General features: G+C 37.7%; 1 protein-coding gene across 5 annotated transcripts in view; it reads right to left on the minus strand.

The window, feature by feature from the left end:
* RABGAP1L (RAB GTPase activating protein 1 like) overlaps window positions 1–18,515 on the minus strand; it is a 769,947-nt gene that overhangs the window by 96,632 nt on the left and 654,800 nt on the right. Inside the window, exons 1-2 of one of the 5 annotated variants that reach the window (XM_059412867.1) lie at window positions 7,986–8,059; window positions 4,874–5,641 (exon numbers count right to left, since the gene is read on the minus strand). The exons of 3 other annotated variants lie outside the window; for them this stretch is intronic. In XM_059412867.1, coding sequence (XP_059268850.1) covers window positions 4,874–4,984 — 111 coding nt within the window. In that variant the 5' untranslated portion in view covers window positions 4,985–5,641; window positions 7,986–8,059. Of the gene's footprint in view, window positions 1–4,873; window positions 5,642–6,801; window positions 7,004–7,985; window positions 8,060–18,515 lie in introns of those variants that run through there. One more of the 5 variants, XM_059412865.1, reaches the window with a different exon arrangement.

An 18,515-nucleotide genomic window follows, 5' to 3' on the forward strand; every position in this document is an offset into this window, starting at 1 on the left:
CTCAGAAAGGTCCTACCCTCTTCCACTGGCTGGTGAGTACCTGGTCAGCCTTCAAAGTTGGACTTAAGGGCCCCCACCCCCTTCTGAAGCCTTCTTCCACACTCTTCAACCCGTGGTAATCATTCTTCACTTTGTTCCAAAGCCAAGTATCACTGCCATAAATATTTATTTTGCTTCTTTTACTTGTCTGTGAGGTCTTTGGAGGAAGGGATATTCTATTTATACCAGCACACTGCAGTAACCCAAAAATGTCTGTAACGTTACATACTGCCCTAAGAGACATCAGAACACAAAGTTTCCTTCCCAACCACTCTATAGATTAAAAAACGAAAACAATTCAGCAGGATACAAATTAACATTTAACCTAAAATATTCCAGCTTGACAGTAAGTATGCATTGGTTATTAGGCTTGTTAGCTGTTTAAATCATACATTTTAAATTTAAATACATATTCAAAGCTTCCTTCGGAATGCATAATCAATTTAACAGGTGTGATCTTTTCTCTGTATTTACACTAGCCAGCTCTGGAAATTACTAGAGATGGTGGAGGAGGTAGAGAAGAATGCTGGCCATTCCTCTCTGCCACAGAAGGCCGTGATGGAGGCAACTTCAGAGACTGCCCCCCTCGGTTGTTTATCACTCCTTGTGTGAGCACTCAGGTCAGATGTAAAGATACGTGTTCTTGGAAGGACAATGGGGGAGGGTACAACTTGTCTCAAAATGCAAGCAAGTTAATTTTAGCCAGAAAACCACAGAAAAAGTAATCTGTTAAAGGAAAGCCAGAATCCTGTGTTCAATGAGGCACCTTTCTAAATGTTGCTGGAGCCCTTTTGACTATACTGGATTTTCACCTTACATACCAACTTATTTATTCTGTAATTAAAAAGTTGTTTGTTTTTTTTTTAAGATTTTATTTATTTATTTGACAGAGAGAGAGACAGCAAGAGAGGGAACACAAGCAGGGGGTGTGGGAGAGGGAGAAGCAGGTTCCCCGATGAGCAGGGAGCCTGATGTGGGGCTCGATCCCAAGACCCTGGGATGGTGACCAGAGCTGAAGGCAGCCGCTTAACAACTGAGCCACCCGGGTACCCCTGCAATTAAAAAGTTCTTAAGTTGTGCAAGTGGTGACTCTCAACTTTTGTTTAGTTCTCTCAGTAAGTATAATACTAGCCTATACAATTTCCTTTTTTTTTTAAAAGTAATCTCTAAACCCAACATGGGACTTGAACCCACAACCCCTAGATCAAGGGTCAAATGCTCTACTGCTCTACTGAGTGAGCCAGCCAGGAGCCCAGGTAATTTCTTGGGTGGGAGGGAGAGAGAGAAGAGGGAAGAGAGAGAGAGAGACAATGAATGAGAAAGCGAGAGAGACCTGGAAGACAAGAGGAGTTATGCTTGGCTTCCTTATCCCTTTTTCTTGCCATGATTCTCTAAAGGGATCTGTATAAAGGGATTTGTGATTTTCTTGCATTATTATTCAAAGGATCAACAGGATATTGCCATATTTTTTAAAGTGTAGCTTGAGACATTTCTGAAATAAATTCAGTGGAATATAACTAGCCCGTAAACAAAACAAAAACCTGAATACATCACAAGTAGCAACAAAAGTATTGTTTAAATTTTCTTTTAGTCTTGTGTGCATAATGGCTTGTATTTTTGTACCATGAGTCTCCACCAAAAATGTCAGAAAGCCACAGAGCTACTTATAAACAAGAAAAGATTCAGTGTCCACACCAAAACCACTGCTCTTAATGGGATTTTTACCATTTGAGGAATAAAGATACCTTCCATTATGAAACAAAGTCCCAATTACAGAAAGATATTTAATTAATCCTGTACTTAGAAACCTTCCAAATATCCTTTGTAATAATCGACATAAACCCGAAGGATTTCATATGTTAGCAAGAATGTAATTTGTTTCACAGTGCAGTAATAAATCAGATTGGGAAGTAATTTATTCCTTACTATAGAAATTCTGAGTATGTATCTTTTTCACACAATTTAAAGGGTTCATCTCAGATAAAGCAAAAAAAAAAAAAAAACTAACATGAAATTAAAAGTAAATGATAAATATTTCATCTTAGCACAATTTTAATATGACTTTTCCACATGAACCGAAACCAAATAATCACCTTCGAAAGGCTATACCAGTTAAGTCTTTAAAAATTTCACATCTGGTAATGAAAACCATGTATCTCCAGAAAGTTGTATAATCAGATTCAATACCCCAACATCCACATTATTTCAACATGTAGTATAAAGACCAATATTTTGTGTCTTTATCATACCTCTGAGACTTTCCATGCTAGTGACCAAGTTTCATAGCAGAGATGCTCTAGGGTTAGGAGCAGAAGTGTGCTTTGGGGGAGCTAAAGTTGTATCAAGGCACAGCATACATCAACATACTGGATATTCATCTGATCTACGAATGGAAGTGTTTCCTCGTAAGCACACCGATATTAATTCATTGGTTCATTTCCTCTCTATGTCTCCTGTCCCCTGCACATGACTACACATGCACAGTACACAATGTCCTACACTTGCTGGGATGCTCCCTAGGACCTGGTCAGGTCACTGACTCCTGCCTTAAGTCTCCCATGTCCTCTTCAGTATGCCACTTTATATCTGTTTTTGTTTCCTCTCTTTTGGTATGGAAAATTCCTACAAGCGCTTGAAGACTCAGCTCAGACACCTGAAGGAGGATCCCGACAAGACCACCAAAAAGGAATGAAATAAAGTTCTGAATTCTCTGGGTAAGTTTTCATGGCAGAATAGTGAAACTCATGGCTAAAATGAAGTTTAAAAGATTATCCACAACTACCGGTGGACTAACTCTCCTGACTTGGTAAAATATTGTGGTTTAACTAAGGATCGGCAGTAATATCCACATAATATATATAATTATATATATATATGTATATATATATATAACTGAAAACAATGTAAGTTATATATATTAAATAGGACAAGAATGCAAAAGGCTAGATGTTTCTGTATTAATGAACACTTATAGATGTATATTGTGTTGTATTTATTTGGCTTTTGCTATTTTCTTTGGTTCAGCTGACTCTTCAACTGCATCTATAGAGACATCTACAGCGGCACCTGGCTGGCTTAGTCAATGGAATATTCAACTCTTGATCTCAGGGTCATGAGTTCAAGACACACATTGGGAATGGAGCCTACCTAAAAAAATAACCTAAAAAAGCAGAGTAAAATGAATGCCTATATAGTCAACTCCCACTTTCAACAATTACCAACACATAGTCATCTAGCTTCATCCACATCATCAACCCTCTACTGAATCATTATGTTTCTGAATCTTTGCAGACATTTTGTCCATAATTATCTTAATATGTATCTTTAAACCATCATTTTAAACATAATTACGTTTATTGCAGAAAAATGAATAATCCTCTTAGTATCATTAAATATCTAACTAGCGGTCAATTATAGCTGTTTTTTATAGTTTGTTCAATTCAGCATCTAAACAATGGCAACAGACTGCATCTATGGGGTGCCTGGGTGGCTCAGTCATTAAGTGTCTGTCTTTGGCTCAGGTCATGATCCCAGGGTGCTGGGATTGAGCCCCGCAACAGGCTCCTTGCTTGGCAGGAAGCCTGCTTCTTCCTCTCCTGCTCCCCCTGTTTGTGTTCCCTCTCTCTCACTCTGTCTCTTTGTCAAATAAATACATAAAAAACCTTTTAAAAAAATTTAGGCTGCATCTACTTACTATAACCCTTAAGTCTTTTAAAATCAATTTATGAGATCCCCTTTATATTGTTCATTGCAGGTTATTGTTTGAAGAAATTGCCAGGTTATGTTGTTAAGGTTCCTATGCCTTAAAATAGAGATCAGGGTTTCATATTAGCAAGATAACTGTTACAATACAGTCTTTCATTCTACGGCTTGTGATGAGCACTATCAAATATAATGAGTAAGAGGCTACTATGGCAATGGCTAGGAAAGTTAGTTTACAAAGTATGGCTCACTGCTATCTTGAACTCTAGCCATTATGAGGATGACATCCACAGAGAAGAAACAAACATTTGCAAGAACTTCATTTCTCTGTTATGCAAGGATATGCATACCAAGACCCTTGGAGAATAGTGAAAAAAAAATTCCAAATATTAAATCCAAACAGTAACGGTATTCGAAGTTAATTTCCTAATAGTTCTTAGTAATAACGTAAACATTTTGAAAGTTATCTGACTTTTAGATAGTTCAGTTCTCCATGCCGGTGTTCTAGCCCACTGGTACAAATGTTCCACTTCAAGACGACTGAATCCGTTTGCGTTTAAACCTAGGTAAGCTTCAGGGTGCCTGGGTGGCTCAGCGGGTTAAGCCCCTGCCTTCGGCTCAAGTCATGCATGCTCTCAGGGTCCTGGGATCGAGTCCTGCATAGGGCTCTCCGCTCAGCGGGGAGCCTGCTTCCCTCTCTCTGTCTGCCTGCCTCTCTGTCTACTTGTGATCTCTCTCTGTCAAATAAATAAAAAAAATCTTTAAAAAAAATAAATAAACGTAGGTAAGCTTCAGCTGATAATCATGAACACACAAGCAAGGCGAACACACGGGACAGAGTGGTATTTGCCGCTCTAAAACTCCTCTGACCCTCACTACATATGAAAGTAGTAACCTAAGTTTTACTCCTAAAGCACTTTAAAATGCACTATTAAACATGTCACAGTGTTTAGTGATGTAAATAAATCATTAAAAACCTGCAAACCTTTCTGTAGCCTGAACACAAAGCCAAACGCAATACTTCCTATTTTAATTCCCAGGAAGTTTTTCTCAGTTACTATAGGAACACAGCTATCATGTTAGAAAAGGAAAAAAAAACCCAGCCCCAGAGGAGTGCGCTCACACCACCTACCATAGACCTGGGCTTGCTGACGGCCACCAGACTAGTGAGGAAGTCTTCATCGTGCAGCTGGCTGAAAACATGGGCGTCATAGGCTACCATGATGGAGATTTCTTCCATCATCTTGCCAGCTGGCCTTTCCACAGCACCAGTGCTGCCCCAGCTCCAGACCAGACTATCCAAGGAAAAATCCTGCCGCAGCTCAGTGCCAATGCCCACACCCACCTGAGTTTGAGGGGGCGGAGTATCAAAAATCCAGAAGGGAAAAAAGAAAAGGGGGAAAAAAAAAAGAAAAGCAGCTGCTGTCCCAGGCTTGTTTAGTAATTCACCTCCAGTAGAAAACTAAGGCAGGTTTCTTATCTGTGGAGGAAGTATACAGTATAAACACCTTCTGCATTCTTAACACAGCAGCTAGAAAGTTCGGTTTGGGGAAATCTTCTTTCAGCTTCAAAAAGAGAAATAAAGAGAAGTTTTCTAACTGGAAATATCCTAAAGCAAAACCAAATAAAACTTGAAAACAAAAGGCCCCCAAACTGATTTACGTTATGTTCTTGGTAATTAGAAACTTTAAAAGTTTGTCTTCTTACTTCAGTATCATTTATGTCAAGATTCTTCTTCTTCTTGGAGAAGTGGGTTTTCTCATGCCTTAATTTTTCACATTCATAGAAAACAAATAGATGGCAACCTTTAGTTTTTCAGAATTTCTAGAATTCTTGGTGCGGTTAAGAATTATTTCCTGAAGTATGAAAAAAAGAGATTCTTTTTCACCTCTGATTATTTCTGTTAAAACAAAAAAAAGGACCAAAATATAAAAATGAAATAGGGACTGCAATAATTATCATTTCCCCTTTTCCCACTAAAAAACACAAATATTTTAAATAAAATTCTTGATTTTAGGAACTTTGTTTTCTGTTATTCAGAAAGCAACACAAAGGTCTCACTTCTAACTTTATGGTTTTTCTCCCATAGATAAAAGTTCTCCCCTTTTTTTTTTTTTAACTTAGAGGTTTCTTTTAATTACCCATTTTAACAGATAGTCATGAACTGGTGCTGTCGTAGCCACCAGAAGTGTTTCACAGTTGGGAGACCATATATGAATCTCAATATGCACTATGAAAAATTTTAAGGCTGCCCATAATCATCATTACAAGGTTGCCTAAATTACCAGGAAATATAATGTCTGCTAATTCCATGGGAAAAGTATTAAGCAAATAAAAGGGGAGAACAAATGAAGCTCCTCCAAAAGTTGTTTTTCCAAAATTTCCAATTAAGCTATTATCTTCTTTGCTTTTTATAGATTATGACACTGCAGTACCATGAGGAATAGCATTTTTTAGAATTAGAAATCAATTTGGCAATGTTTGTCTATAATCAAATACAGATAACTGTTTGGAATTTTTAGCCCTAATTACAAATAGCATTGTTATGTTGTTTAATTGTGTGCTTTTCAAAAGACAAAACTTAGAAGGAGATTCATGGTGTCTATTTTCCCTTATTTTCCTAAAGTATCTTCACCTAGGTTAACATGATTACTGAAATAGCACCTTGTTCCATTTAAATATGATTAGGGGAGTTTTGCAATTGCTACAGCACTCTAGGTTAAACACACACACACACACACACACACACACACACACACACACACAAAGAAAAACACCTGATCGCTAGGAAACAGAAGCAAGTCTAATAGGCTTATTTTAACAGAAATGCAATACTTTCAATAAATCTTCAAGATTAAAACAGCTTGAAACTGGGCTTGACCCTCGTGGGAGCCGGTAAAGCATTTTTACTTCATTTTTTGCTACAATGCAGCTTTGTCTCTTACGCTTTATTTTTGTGAAAAAGCTTCCCAGTATATTTATCTAAACGCTGACTAACCAGGTAAAAATTAAACAGTAATCAAGAGACATGGTTTCATAAAGCATCCAGGTAGTTCCTACCTTTTAAAGTCCTTTTTATCTTTGCAGAAGTACTGTAAAAGATACTGTGACCCTCTTCATGCCCTCACTAGCACCAGAAGGTTTCAGGTTTACCTTACAGCACCATTTTCTAGATGGGAAAGCAATTCCTCTTGCTTTCATGTTTTTCTTTGCTGCGGTAACTCAGTGCTACTACCCTGATACCTGAATAAGGCGCACTGACAAAGACACCTGTTGTGGAAGGTAAAGAAAGTACTTCCCAGAATGCCTTACTCCCCGCTGGCAACCGCCCAGGGGCAAACAAGAATTATAAACCGCATTGGAGCAGTTGCCTATGCACCCCGGGAGAGCAATTCAGAGTAACAATGGGTAATCTCCTTGGTTAAGAAGAACACTTATAACCCAAGGAAAAAAAGGACCAGAAAAACAACATCAAACAGTTTAGGTGCTGTGTATTAAACTCATAAAATATTTAGGGATCAGGGCTGTTAAGAGTACAAAACAATTTTAGGAACATAATCAAAGGCTGTAAAGATACTTTAAAAATTACATAAACAGAAGCTGACAACTTTAAATATTTCAATCCTTTCAGAATTCCACACAGGTTCTCAGGTAAACAGTCAGGTATTTTTTTAAAGCTTCTGATTTATTACCTATAAAAGACTGTTCTAATTAGTCACAGTCACTAGAATTATTAATAGCGTTTCATTTCTAAATCTAAGAGGTCCTCTATCAAAGCCAGAATGCATGCATCTTCTAAAGCAAGGGTTCCTTAAATGAGACTTGTACGCTTTATTTCTGTCACCCTTACCATGGTTCTCCACACTTTGACTCTCAAGAGTCTGGGCAGGAAAAATCCCAATGTTTCTTTTCTCTTACAATGAAATGTATACTTGTGGTCCCAACAAAAAGCATACTTTTTGAAAACTAATGATCTGTTTAAAAACCTGTCTTGGAACTGGCCCTTTTTCTTCTTAAGACCTTCTCTCCTTCCATACCCGCCCCCAAATCCTCCCTGTTAGCGTCAAGTTGACAAACAGTCCTCTACTCCCTTGCAAGGCATCTTTCTCACTCTTTCGGCCTTTTCCCCTGTTAACTGATCCCATGGGTCTCCCTGCCTTGTTTCCACCTGAGTCTTTGCAGTCCTCTCCGCACCCCGAAGCAACTCTGCAAAAAGCGGGGGGGGGGGGGGGGAGTGGTATTACCTGAGATCAAGGCACGTAGCAGCAAGTGCTGCTAAAATGTACCAGGAGGGAAATGTATATCCAACTGGCAGCAGAAAACAGGGCGTCGGTGGGAACCAATAGATGGTCGCCAGTTCAAGCAGGAACTAGCTAGCTGTCTGTCCCAGGGCAAGTCATTCAGCCTCCAGAGGTTTCAGTTTCCTCACGGTCATGTAAATGGAGAGGGATGGACTAGATCTGAGGTTTTCCCGTGCGGGCAGACACAGTCCAAATAAGTATCCAGTTTCCCTCCATTAAACAGGCTTACTGGGGGATTTGAAGGTGGAAATACCTTTTTCATCCATGAGAATAAAAAACAAAGGGTAACGGTAATCCCAGATGTTAAGAAAGTCGGGGTTGCTAGAATGCGTCCCAACAAAGGCAGTCTACTTTGTACCCTACTTTGGATTTTCTAATGTGAACTTTTTGCCTCTGAAGAGGATTCCGTGATACTTTTTATTGGTTATTCTTTAGTCTTTGCAGTTTAGAGGCTACAAAATAATTTGTAAAAGCCTCTCCAGATATCATTAAATAAGAACATTCTGGTGAATAAAATATCTTTAATGATTTTTAAGTGTCATTTTAACACTTGACATAGTATGACTTTATTCTGGTAGCTGATTTTGTTCTAACAATCATTCTTCTGGGATTATTACTTTTTAACAACAACATACCTGGATCACCCTGAGTGAGTATGAGGCAGTAAAGCATGCCCGGCCTTCAGAGAACATCTGTTCTCACAAATGCAGGTACGGCCAAAATGAAAAAGAAAATCAAGAAAAACCTGAATAAGATGTGAACATTTTCTAATTTCTGTGTTCTCTCCAAATGCAGCAAAGCAAAGTAGCTTTATGGGGGCAGGGGTATTCATATCAAAGGTGAAAATATGTGAGAAACCAAAGGCCCCAAGAGTGGCTGCAAAGACCCTTAACCTCATGCCCAGGTTCTGCTGGTTGAACTTCTCACAACAGCCATAAGGTCAGGGCGCCATAGAAAGGAGGAGAAAAGCACCTGGACAGGAAGGTGGTCTCAAGGGCAGAGGGTCTCCAGCGCCCTCCCCCCAAGCGCAGGTGGAGCCCTCTTTCCCTCCCTGGTGGCGCTTGTCTATCCTGTCTATCCGTTCCTCAATCAGTCAAGATCAACATTGACCACGTGTGGGTGACTCCGTTTTAAGAGACCTTCATAAGATATTCTCGGTATTGACATAAACAACTGTAAGAAAGATAAAATTCTACAGGTACTTTCTCAATCACAGAAAACCAGTATTTCAAGTAGGTTTCCCACTTAGGAGTGCACATTATGAAACCCAAGTGCTCTATGTGGGGGAACAAAAGATAAAAGGAGAATGAGAAGTCACAGAAGTATCAAGAGAGGAAAGCTTTTCAAGATATTTTGGATTTCAGAGTAGTCCAGTGACACATACTGAGTTTTTACAAAGGGAAAAGATCAAAGAGTAAAAGATAAATAAGCAAAATCTCAGTTTTCTTTAAAAAAAAAATCATGCAAAGGTAAGTAAAGAAAACCACTATTCTTGTGTCAAACTCTAGCCATTCAGCTCATTATCTTTCTTATCTTTCCCAGCAATTGGCAGGCAAATTCAAAACCCCAGAAATCACAGATTCTTAAGGTAAAAAACAACAGCAATGACAGAAAAACCCCATAGTTAAAGAAAAGAAAAAACAGTGGAGCCTAAAATACTTGCCTAGCAGCTGTACTGGGTATCTTACTTCCTCACTACAAAGAATGTGGGTGAGGGAGAGTCCACACCATGAGTCTGCAACTCTCTGACAATCAGCTTTTTACCTCATTTGTAACTCTAAAATCCACAGCCAACTGTTAAACACAAGACAACAGGCCCAAAAGGAGTCAATTCTGTGAAGCCCCATGTTACCAGAGGCTTCATCACAGCGTTGGCTCTCCCTGAAATGGAATCTTAAACCAGTCACCAGCAGTCGCCTAATCAGCACTAGTCGGGTAATCTGGCTGACAGATCCCTTTGAAATAATCAACCCGCTTTTTGGCCTATGGTAACTTCTTTGTTCCTGTTCCTTTCTGCCTATGAAAGTCTCTTCTTTAGTACAGCTCCTCAGAGCTCCTTCCTATCTGCTAGACTGGGTGCTGCCCAAGTCATGAATCATTGGATAAAGTCATTAATATCTTTAAAATTTACTTAGTTGAATTTTGTTTTTTAACACAACATGTTCCCTTAAACTTTACCTAACCAAAAATAAGCGCTTCCAGTGTTGTAAGCATTCACTGATATTTGCTGAGGATGGTTTCAGACACATTTAAGAAATATGAGCAATGCTCCGTCTTGTCTCATTTGGAGCAGAATACACAACTCACTTGTAATTACAAATACCTTTACCTTAAGCTTTAAAGCATTCAAATCATTTTTAATAGTTTTATTATTTATTATTTATTTTTTTAAGATTTTATTTATTTACTTGACAGACAGAGATCATAAGTAGGCAGAGAGGCAGGCAGAGAGAGAGGAGGAAGCAGGCTCCCTGCAGAGCAGAGAGCCCGATGCGGGGCTTGATCCCAGCACCCTGGGATCATGACCTGAGCCGAAGGCAGAGGCTTTAACCCACTGAGCCACCCAGGTGCCCCTCAAATAATTTTTAAAATTTAAAATGTGTTTTAAATTTTTAAAAAGTTTTACTAACAACCAAATCAAACCATTCCACATGGATAATGTTTTAGATTTTTTTTTTTTTTTTTTTTAACCAATATCAGAAGCCAGTTTCAGTTTTAGGGAATAGCAAAATAGTGTGAGCTAGATTTATTTACATGTTCATTTGTTTCAAGTTCTTCCTGCAGGGCTGGTGCCAGCCTGGATAAGCCCCTTTCCAACAGTGCCCTCAGGTCCCTGCAGTAGGTCACATAAAGACAGCTGACAGTGGTGGACTCTATAGTCACCAGGGGGGGTGAGTGGGGGAAGTGGGTTGAATGGGTGATGGGGATTAAGGAGACACTTGTGATGAGCACTGGGTGATGGATGGAAGTGCTGAATTGCTATATTGTATACCTGAAACTAGTATTACAGTTAATAAGAATTTAAAAACTAAAAATAACAACAACAAATCAACTTGAGGAATTTTTTTTTTAAGATTTTATTTATTTATTTGACAGATAGAGATCATAAGTAGGCAGGCAGGCAGAGAGAGAGGAGGAAGCAGGCACCCTACCGAGCAGAGAGCCGGATGCGGAGCTCGATCCCAGGACCCTGAGATCATGACCTGAGCCAAAGGCAGAGGCCCTAACCCACTGAGCCACCCAGGCGCCCCTCAACTTGAGGAATTTGATGCTATGTGAATTATATCTCAATTGGAAAAACTCAACAGCATTTGCTAAATGCTTATAATGTGCACGGGGGTGGCAGGGGCTTACAAAATTTTCAATGTAGTAACATATAATCTAGTTATAATAATGAGTAATAGGGACACTTAGGTGGCTCAGTTGGTTAAGTGTCCAACTCTCTTTTTTTTTAAGATTTTATTTATTTATTTGACTGACAGAGATCACAAGTAGATGGAGAGACAGGCAGAAAGAGGGGAGGAAGCAGGCTCCCTACTGAGCAGAGAGCCCAATGTGGGGCTCAATCCCAGGACCCTGGGATCATGACCTGAGCCCAAGGCTGTGGCTTTAACCCACTGAGCCACCCAGGCACCCCATAAGCATCCCACTCTTGATCTCATCTCAGATCTTGATCTCAGGGTCATGAATTCAAGTCCCACACTGGGCTCCACACTTAAAACACACACACACACACACACACACACACACACACACAAACAAATAATATAGCCTTTAAAAATATTTTATAATAATAATGGGAACTAACATGTAGCAAGTATTCACTGTGTCCTAGACATAGAATCTCATTTAACCTTCACAATAACTCAATGAACTAGGAACTCTAATTTTCCCTTCTTCTCCACCAAAGCATGGAGAAGTGTAGTGATTTGACTCAATTATCACAATTAGAAATGGAGATGATAAGATCAAAAAACCAGTGTATCTGGCTCCAAAGTGCATGTCCTTCATCACTAAAGGACAATAAGGGAAGGGAGGCAACATAAACTGAGAAGCAGCCATGTGCCCCACACTACTGCTTTTCAAACCCCGATATCCCCTCCCCGCCACCAAAGACAACACACTATGTTTGTCAAGTAATGCAATCACTAGTGACTTTAGGACTGTAATGTTACGAAGTCTCTGCATACAGGAAAGCCTTCATGGAACGACGGATGAGATTTGGATAGGCAAAGTGAAACAATTTTTTACAGGGAGAAAAAGCTGGTCACAGGGAGGAACTGATACTGGTGGGTACGGTAGGAGATAAGGTTTCAAAGGCCGATTTGAATTGGCCTGTGGTAGGTTTCAAATGTCAGGTCAACAAATTTGGAAAACATGGTGTATAGGCCAAGGGCAGTCATTGAAGACCATGAAGTTTTTGCCTTTTGGGCCTCTATTTTTGTCATCGGGGGAAGGACCTATAGTATAATGGTTAGCACATGGGTTTCAGAGTTCAGAAGAACTTGGGGTAACATCTAGCTCTGTGACCATAAGCAAATCACATAGGCTGTCTTACTCTTGGTTTTGGCATCCACACAGTAAGAAAATAATAACAATGCTGTTACTATGAGGGATAATAAGATAATGCACATAAAATCCCTTAGTAAGCTGCCTGGCTCTAGAAAGCCTTTGGTTAATGTTGCTGTTATTTGCTGTTATTATCAGTATTAATAAAAATGATGTCTGTGGGGACAAGATCGTTTGCTAAACACCAAAGGGAAGATGGAATTGTAACTTTCAGAACTGAGGGGGGATGGTGGGGGGAGGAGCTCAGGATCCGAGAACACAATGTTTCCATTTTCTATTTCCTTATCCAATTAATAAAAATCTGGGAGAAAGAGATAGATGCTGTCATAAAACTCCAACCTTCCACCAGCTTTCCCTAAGCAATTAAATGTTTTTAGATGTTGCTGTATTTGGGAGCAGGCTGGTAATTTACACATGTCATTCTGTCAGAAATCATTGAGACAGGTTAGAGGACTTGAAAGGCTGATAATGTCTTTGTGTTTACATGTGTGTGGAGTCTCTTATACTTTCGCTGCCCTCTCCAGTTTCCTGATGACAATGCAGACAGAGTTTAATCAATTACCTCTTATTAAATTAAGCAATTGTGACAAGAACAGGGAACAAAGACAGCATTTGTTGTATACCGATATTCATCTGTTGTAACCTGATCAACAAAACACTGTTGTGTTTACTATGGGCAAACATGTGGAAATACATAATCCTTCTTTATAATTGTATTATTAACAAGATTTTCCATTGTTCATTGGTATCTTAGAGTTAAAAGAAATATCCTATACAATGGTTTAGAGTAACAGCTTATCTGGAAGCTGAAACTGTTAATCTATTTCATTTCAAAAAGATCAGCTGATTTTGATGAAAAGTGAAGGGGAGGGAAGAGAGAAGTATCACATTATTTAACATCTCCTGTGTTGGGATGGAGCTTTAACTACACTCTCCTAATTTTTACAACAATACTGTGAAGCTGGTTTTATTATCCCCATTTTAGAGAAGAGTAAACCACTGCCCTATGGGTTTAAGTGATTAAAGGTCACACTGCTAGCATATGAGAGCCATGGTTAAAATTGAAATATGTGATTATAAAGGCTTTGTGTTCCACTGACCCCCAACAGGTTCATCATAAGATGAATTCGAGAGAAGACAGTAAACTCAACTTGGAGATCCTGAAATAGAAGCTTTACAATTTCCAAAGCTGGACTTTGTAACTCTCTTCTTTTAGTATTTTACTTTTAAATTTTTTTAAGCAAGCTCTGTGCCCAAAGTGGGGCTCAAACTCAGGACCCTGACTCAAGGGTCACATGTTCCACCCACTGAGGCAGCCAGACATCCCCCCTAAGTATTTTCTTTTTAATATTGTATTATTGTATATTCAAAATAAGAACTAAAAACTCATTTTGCATTAAGAGTATTATTTATAAGGTATTTACAAATGGAAAACTGAGGCCAACACTGACAAGTGTAATGCACGTATCAACTATCTGCTACAACAGAAAATATATGTGGACTAAAGCAGCATTCCTTGAATGACTTGTCAACAGCAGCTTCTCTACTGTTAAAAACTGACTTTTTGTTTGCTTTAAGAACAAGAGTAAATTGTTTAATGGGTTAATAGAAAAATAATAAAAAGGCTTTAATAGTTTTTTAACAGTGTTTAACAGTTGTCTTACTAAGAGTGGTAGCAATTTCATTCACTTCAATAAGAATTTATTTATACATATTTTATTTTATATTATATTTTATTTATATATTTTATATTTTAATATATTTATATTTTATTTTTAAATAAATATTATATTTAATATTATATTTAACATTCAAATATAGATATTTGAATATAAATATTTATCTTTTAATATTAAAATTTTTAACATTGTATATTTATATATTTGTTTTATTTATTTATATTTTATTTTGTTTTATAATATATATAATAATATTTTTAAGATTTTTATTTTTTTAAGATTTTATTTTTAAGTAATCTCTACACCCAATGTGGGTCTTGAACTTACAATCGTTTTATCAAGAGTCATATGCTCTACCTACCAAGCCAGGCTGGTGACCCAAGAATGTATTTTTTATGTCCGATCTAAAATATTTTCCCAAAAAGTGGTTATTTCCGATTTAAGCACTGTCATAAAATATAATCATAAAGTGTATCTCTCCAATATCATGATTTTTATTTTTTACCTAAAAACAGCTAACTTCCTATGTGTTAGTCATCAGAGACAGCAGGAAGTTAGGGGAGAATATGAGCGCCCACAGAGCTGCCCAAGGGTTTACTTTCAGTCACGAATTGTAAGGACCACCTTCAGGCCTAAGGACATACGTAGTCCACGATGCATCCTTATTTAAAAATGTCCCCTCGGTGGCTCTGCCAGTTGAACACCCCACGCTTGGTTTCCACTCAGGCCATGATCTCAGGGCTGTGAGGCTGAGTCTCATATCAGGCTCCACACTCAGTGTGGAATCTGCTGGAGAGTCTCTCCTCCTCTTTCCTGCCCTGCTTTCCCCCCAACGCTGGCTTGCCTGCTCACTCATGCACACACTCTCTCTCTGTCAAATGACTGAATGAGTGAATGAATGAACGAATCAATCAATCAATCAATAATTTAAAAAAAAAAGAAATTCGTTTTGAGGGGCACCTGGATGGCTCAGTCAGTGGAGTGTGTGACTCTTGATACTGGGGTTGTGAAATCAAGACCCCCCTAGATGGTCAAGGTTACTTGAAAATCAAATCTTTACAAAATAAAAAAATAAAAATGTCCATCTGGGACAACTCAGCATGTATTTGTTGAGAATTTTAAGCATGCAACATAATATGAGATTATGATTTATAAAGCTAACTGACCGCGCTGAGACTATAGCAATGTGCATATGTTGGCAAATCTGTACAAATGATTAGACTGCAAAACTGAATACAAATATGTATTAAATACTGATTTGTGGGTAATTTTAATTTATGTAAATATAATGCCTTTTGCTTCTCCTAATGGCCACCCAGTTGTTTGACACTTTACTGCTTACTAGTATCTGTACTCCACTCCAAAGAGTACAACAGGGAATGAAGGAAAACTCTAATTACTGATTAATTGGTAGATGTTTTTTCTAATCATTTCTGTCAAATGACTATACTAGTCATTTTTACACAAGTAAAAATTAAGAGCTAAAATAAATAAAAGGTTCATTATTTGAAAATTTCTGTATTTAAAAATTAAATGTTTTCTCCCATACTTTCTATTTTTTTTTTAAGATTTTATTTATTTGACAGACAGAGATCACAAGTATGCAGAGAGGCAGGTAGAGACAGAAAGAGAGAGAAGGAGGCTCTCCGCTGAGCCGAGCCCAATGTGGGGCTCGATCCCATGACCCTGGGATCATGACCTGAGCCAAAGGCAGAGGCTTTAACCCACTGAGCCACCCAGGTACCCCATAGTTTCTATTTTCTATTCCCATGTATAGAGGAGAGCTGTCTAAAGGAATGCTATAGGAAAACTGCCCCATGAGATTGACTAAGTAAAAAAAAATTAATGTTAAGCATGAAGTTCTAGTATTAAACTTTATAAAGAATAAAATGAAATTTTCCATTATCTGCACTTGGAACACAGAATGGAAGCATTAGTAAATGGATTCTTTTATTAACTATTTTATTCACTATTAACAAAACTTGTGAATTTCCTTTTACTCTTAAGCCAGTCTTTATATTTCAACAGTAACATTTTTTCTTTCCCTTCTCTCCATTCTTCCTCCCATTATCTTTCTCCCTCATATACATCTCCTTTTTTTAAAAGATCAATTCAAGATACATGTATCTTTTTTAAAAAAAGATTTTTATTTATTTATTTGACAGAGAGAAACAGTGAGAGAGGGAACACAAGTAGGGGGAGTGGGAGACAGAGAATCAGGCTACCCGCTGAGGAGGGAGCCTGTTGTGGGTCTCGATTCCCGAACTCTGGGATCATAACCTGAGCTGAACGCAGACTCCCAACGCCTGAGCCACCCAGGGGCCCCACATCTCTTTTAAAAGATTATTTTTGTCCTAAACTATTCAATTCTTTAGCACATCATGTACTTATATCAGATAAAATAATAAGTATACACCTTTATATATTTAACTTACTTCCAGTTATTCTACCTACATTGTTCTAACAAGGGTTGACAATATGAGATAGGAACACAGTACATGATCTTACAGATGGCACTTTATAAATGAGTCCTATATTAGCCGACTATAGATAATTATTATTTTATTATAGTTACTGTATGTAGCAGTAATTCAATATTGGTAGGGGGGGGAAACCTTTATGTTAGGGTAATATCTTAATGAAGATACCCCATTTAAAAAACCCCACTGATATGTATAGGGCAATAAACCATTGTGTAAGATGATATCCCAGGAGTTCCTTCCTGTGAATAATAAGAAAATAGCTATAAATTTGTCCAAAGCCTCCATAAGAAAAACCTGCAAAGCAGCCATTTTGTAAAGGAGCTTCATTCTAAGACAAAAGTTCTCTTTGAAATCACATACCATTTTTCTTTAATGCATACTGCCTTAGTACTTACTAGTAATAGAAATGTCCCGTGCTCTTTTTATCATTAATATATTTGTAAAGGTGGTCTTTAACTTTACACCACCACAGAATACAAAGGAAGCAGTAAACAAATTTACTGATATTTCGTCTTTACCCCAAGGCAGTTGAACAGAGGCAAAGGGAAGGAAATGGGGCTGAGATTTGGACAATAACAAAACTCTGTACATGCTAGAGTGGGAAGACTTCAACCTCTGGCAAGTGAACACATTGAGGCTAAGTGACAGGAGTCTAACAACCTTGCACTGTGACAGCACCACTTCCCACTCCAAAGCTCTTAGCGTAGATGACTCTTCTGAGATTCTTCTGGGTCAAATAACCAAAAAATAAAACCATTATTGGCAATATTATCTCTACTTCCCTCTCCTAAAACCTTAATATAGTTCTTCTAAAAAGAAAATAGCTTCCTTAGCATTACAAAAAAGTATTGTAGATATCTGTATCCAATGAATAGAAACTACTTCTTTACCCAGCATGTAACACTGACAAGGTATTATGTTGACAAAAGTATCTAAAGCAAATGATGAACATACAACAATGTTACTAAGAAGTTGAAGGGAGAAAAGAATAATGTTTACATTAACTATATTGTGTCTTTTGTTCTGTTTTTACTACAAAAGCCCATATATAAATTACAAAAAAGATGTAGAAATCAGAAGAAACTCAAAGTGAAACAACTTCCTCTTGGTTTTAATGGTCAATAAAGAAATACATAAATTTAAAATGAGTAAGTCTTTTAAGCCTTTACTAGATATAGGCTTATTAGTTATTTTGGCAGTTGCTAAGCAACATTTTTCTCTGTAGGGCTAAAGCACATGCAATTAACAGGTTTTCAGAAAAAGATAAATTAAATGCAAAATTAGGGAATAGTATTTGAAAAGCAAAAAAGGAAAAAGTATTAACTTGCTAATCAGATTGTAACAAAGATTTAGTGACCTCTGCATTAGTGGCTAAACATTTTGTTTTCTACTGGCACCAAACATTAACATTTTAACTTTATTTAAATGGTGATCATTATACTCACCTCTACACTCAACAGCCTAATTATTTTGAGTATGCCAAATTAAATCAGACCAGTATGCTCCAGTTACTACTACTAACAGTGATCTTGGTAAATCTTCTCTGCCTGTATTTTTCTCAAATCCCCAGTTTCAGAGTAGTCAGCCCTGGTTTGTATTTTTTAAAAAATTTATCTTACTGTGACATGAAATTAGTAAAGCTACAGCTTCATGATGCTGTTTCAGCTACCAGATCCCTGAAAAACTCGTTCTTTTTTTTTTTTTAATTTTTTTTTTTATTTAAACTTTTTTTTTTTTTTAAA

The sequence above is a fragment of the Mustela nigripes genome, chromosome 10, assembly GCF_022355385.1.
Source record: "Mustela nigripes isolate SB6536 chromosome 10, MUSNIG.SB6536, whole genome shotgun sequence".
In the NCBI taxonomy this organism is placed as follows: domain Eukaryota; kingdom Metazoa; phylum Chordata; class Mammalia; order Carnivora; family Mustelidae; genus Mustela; species Mustela nigripes.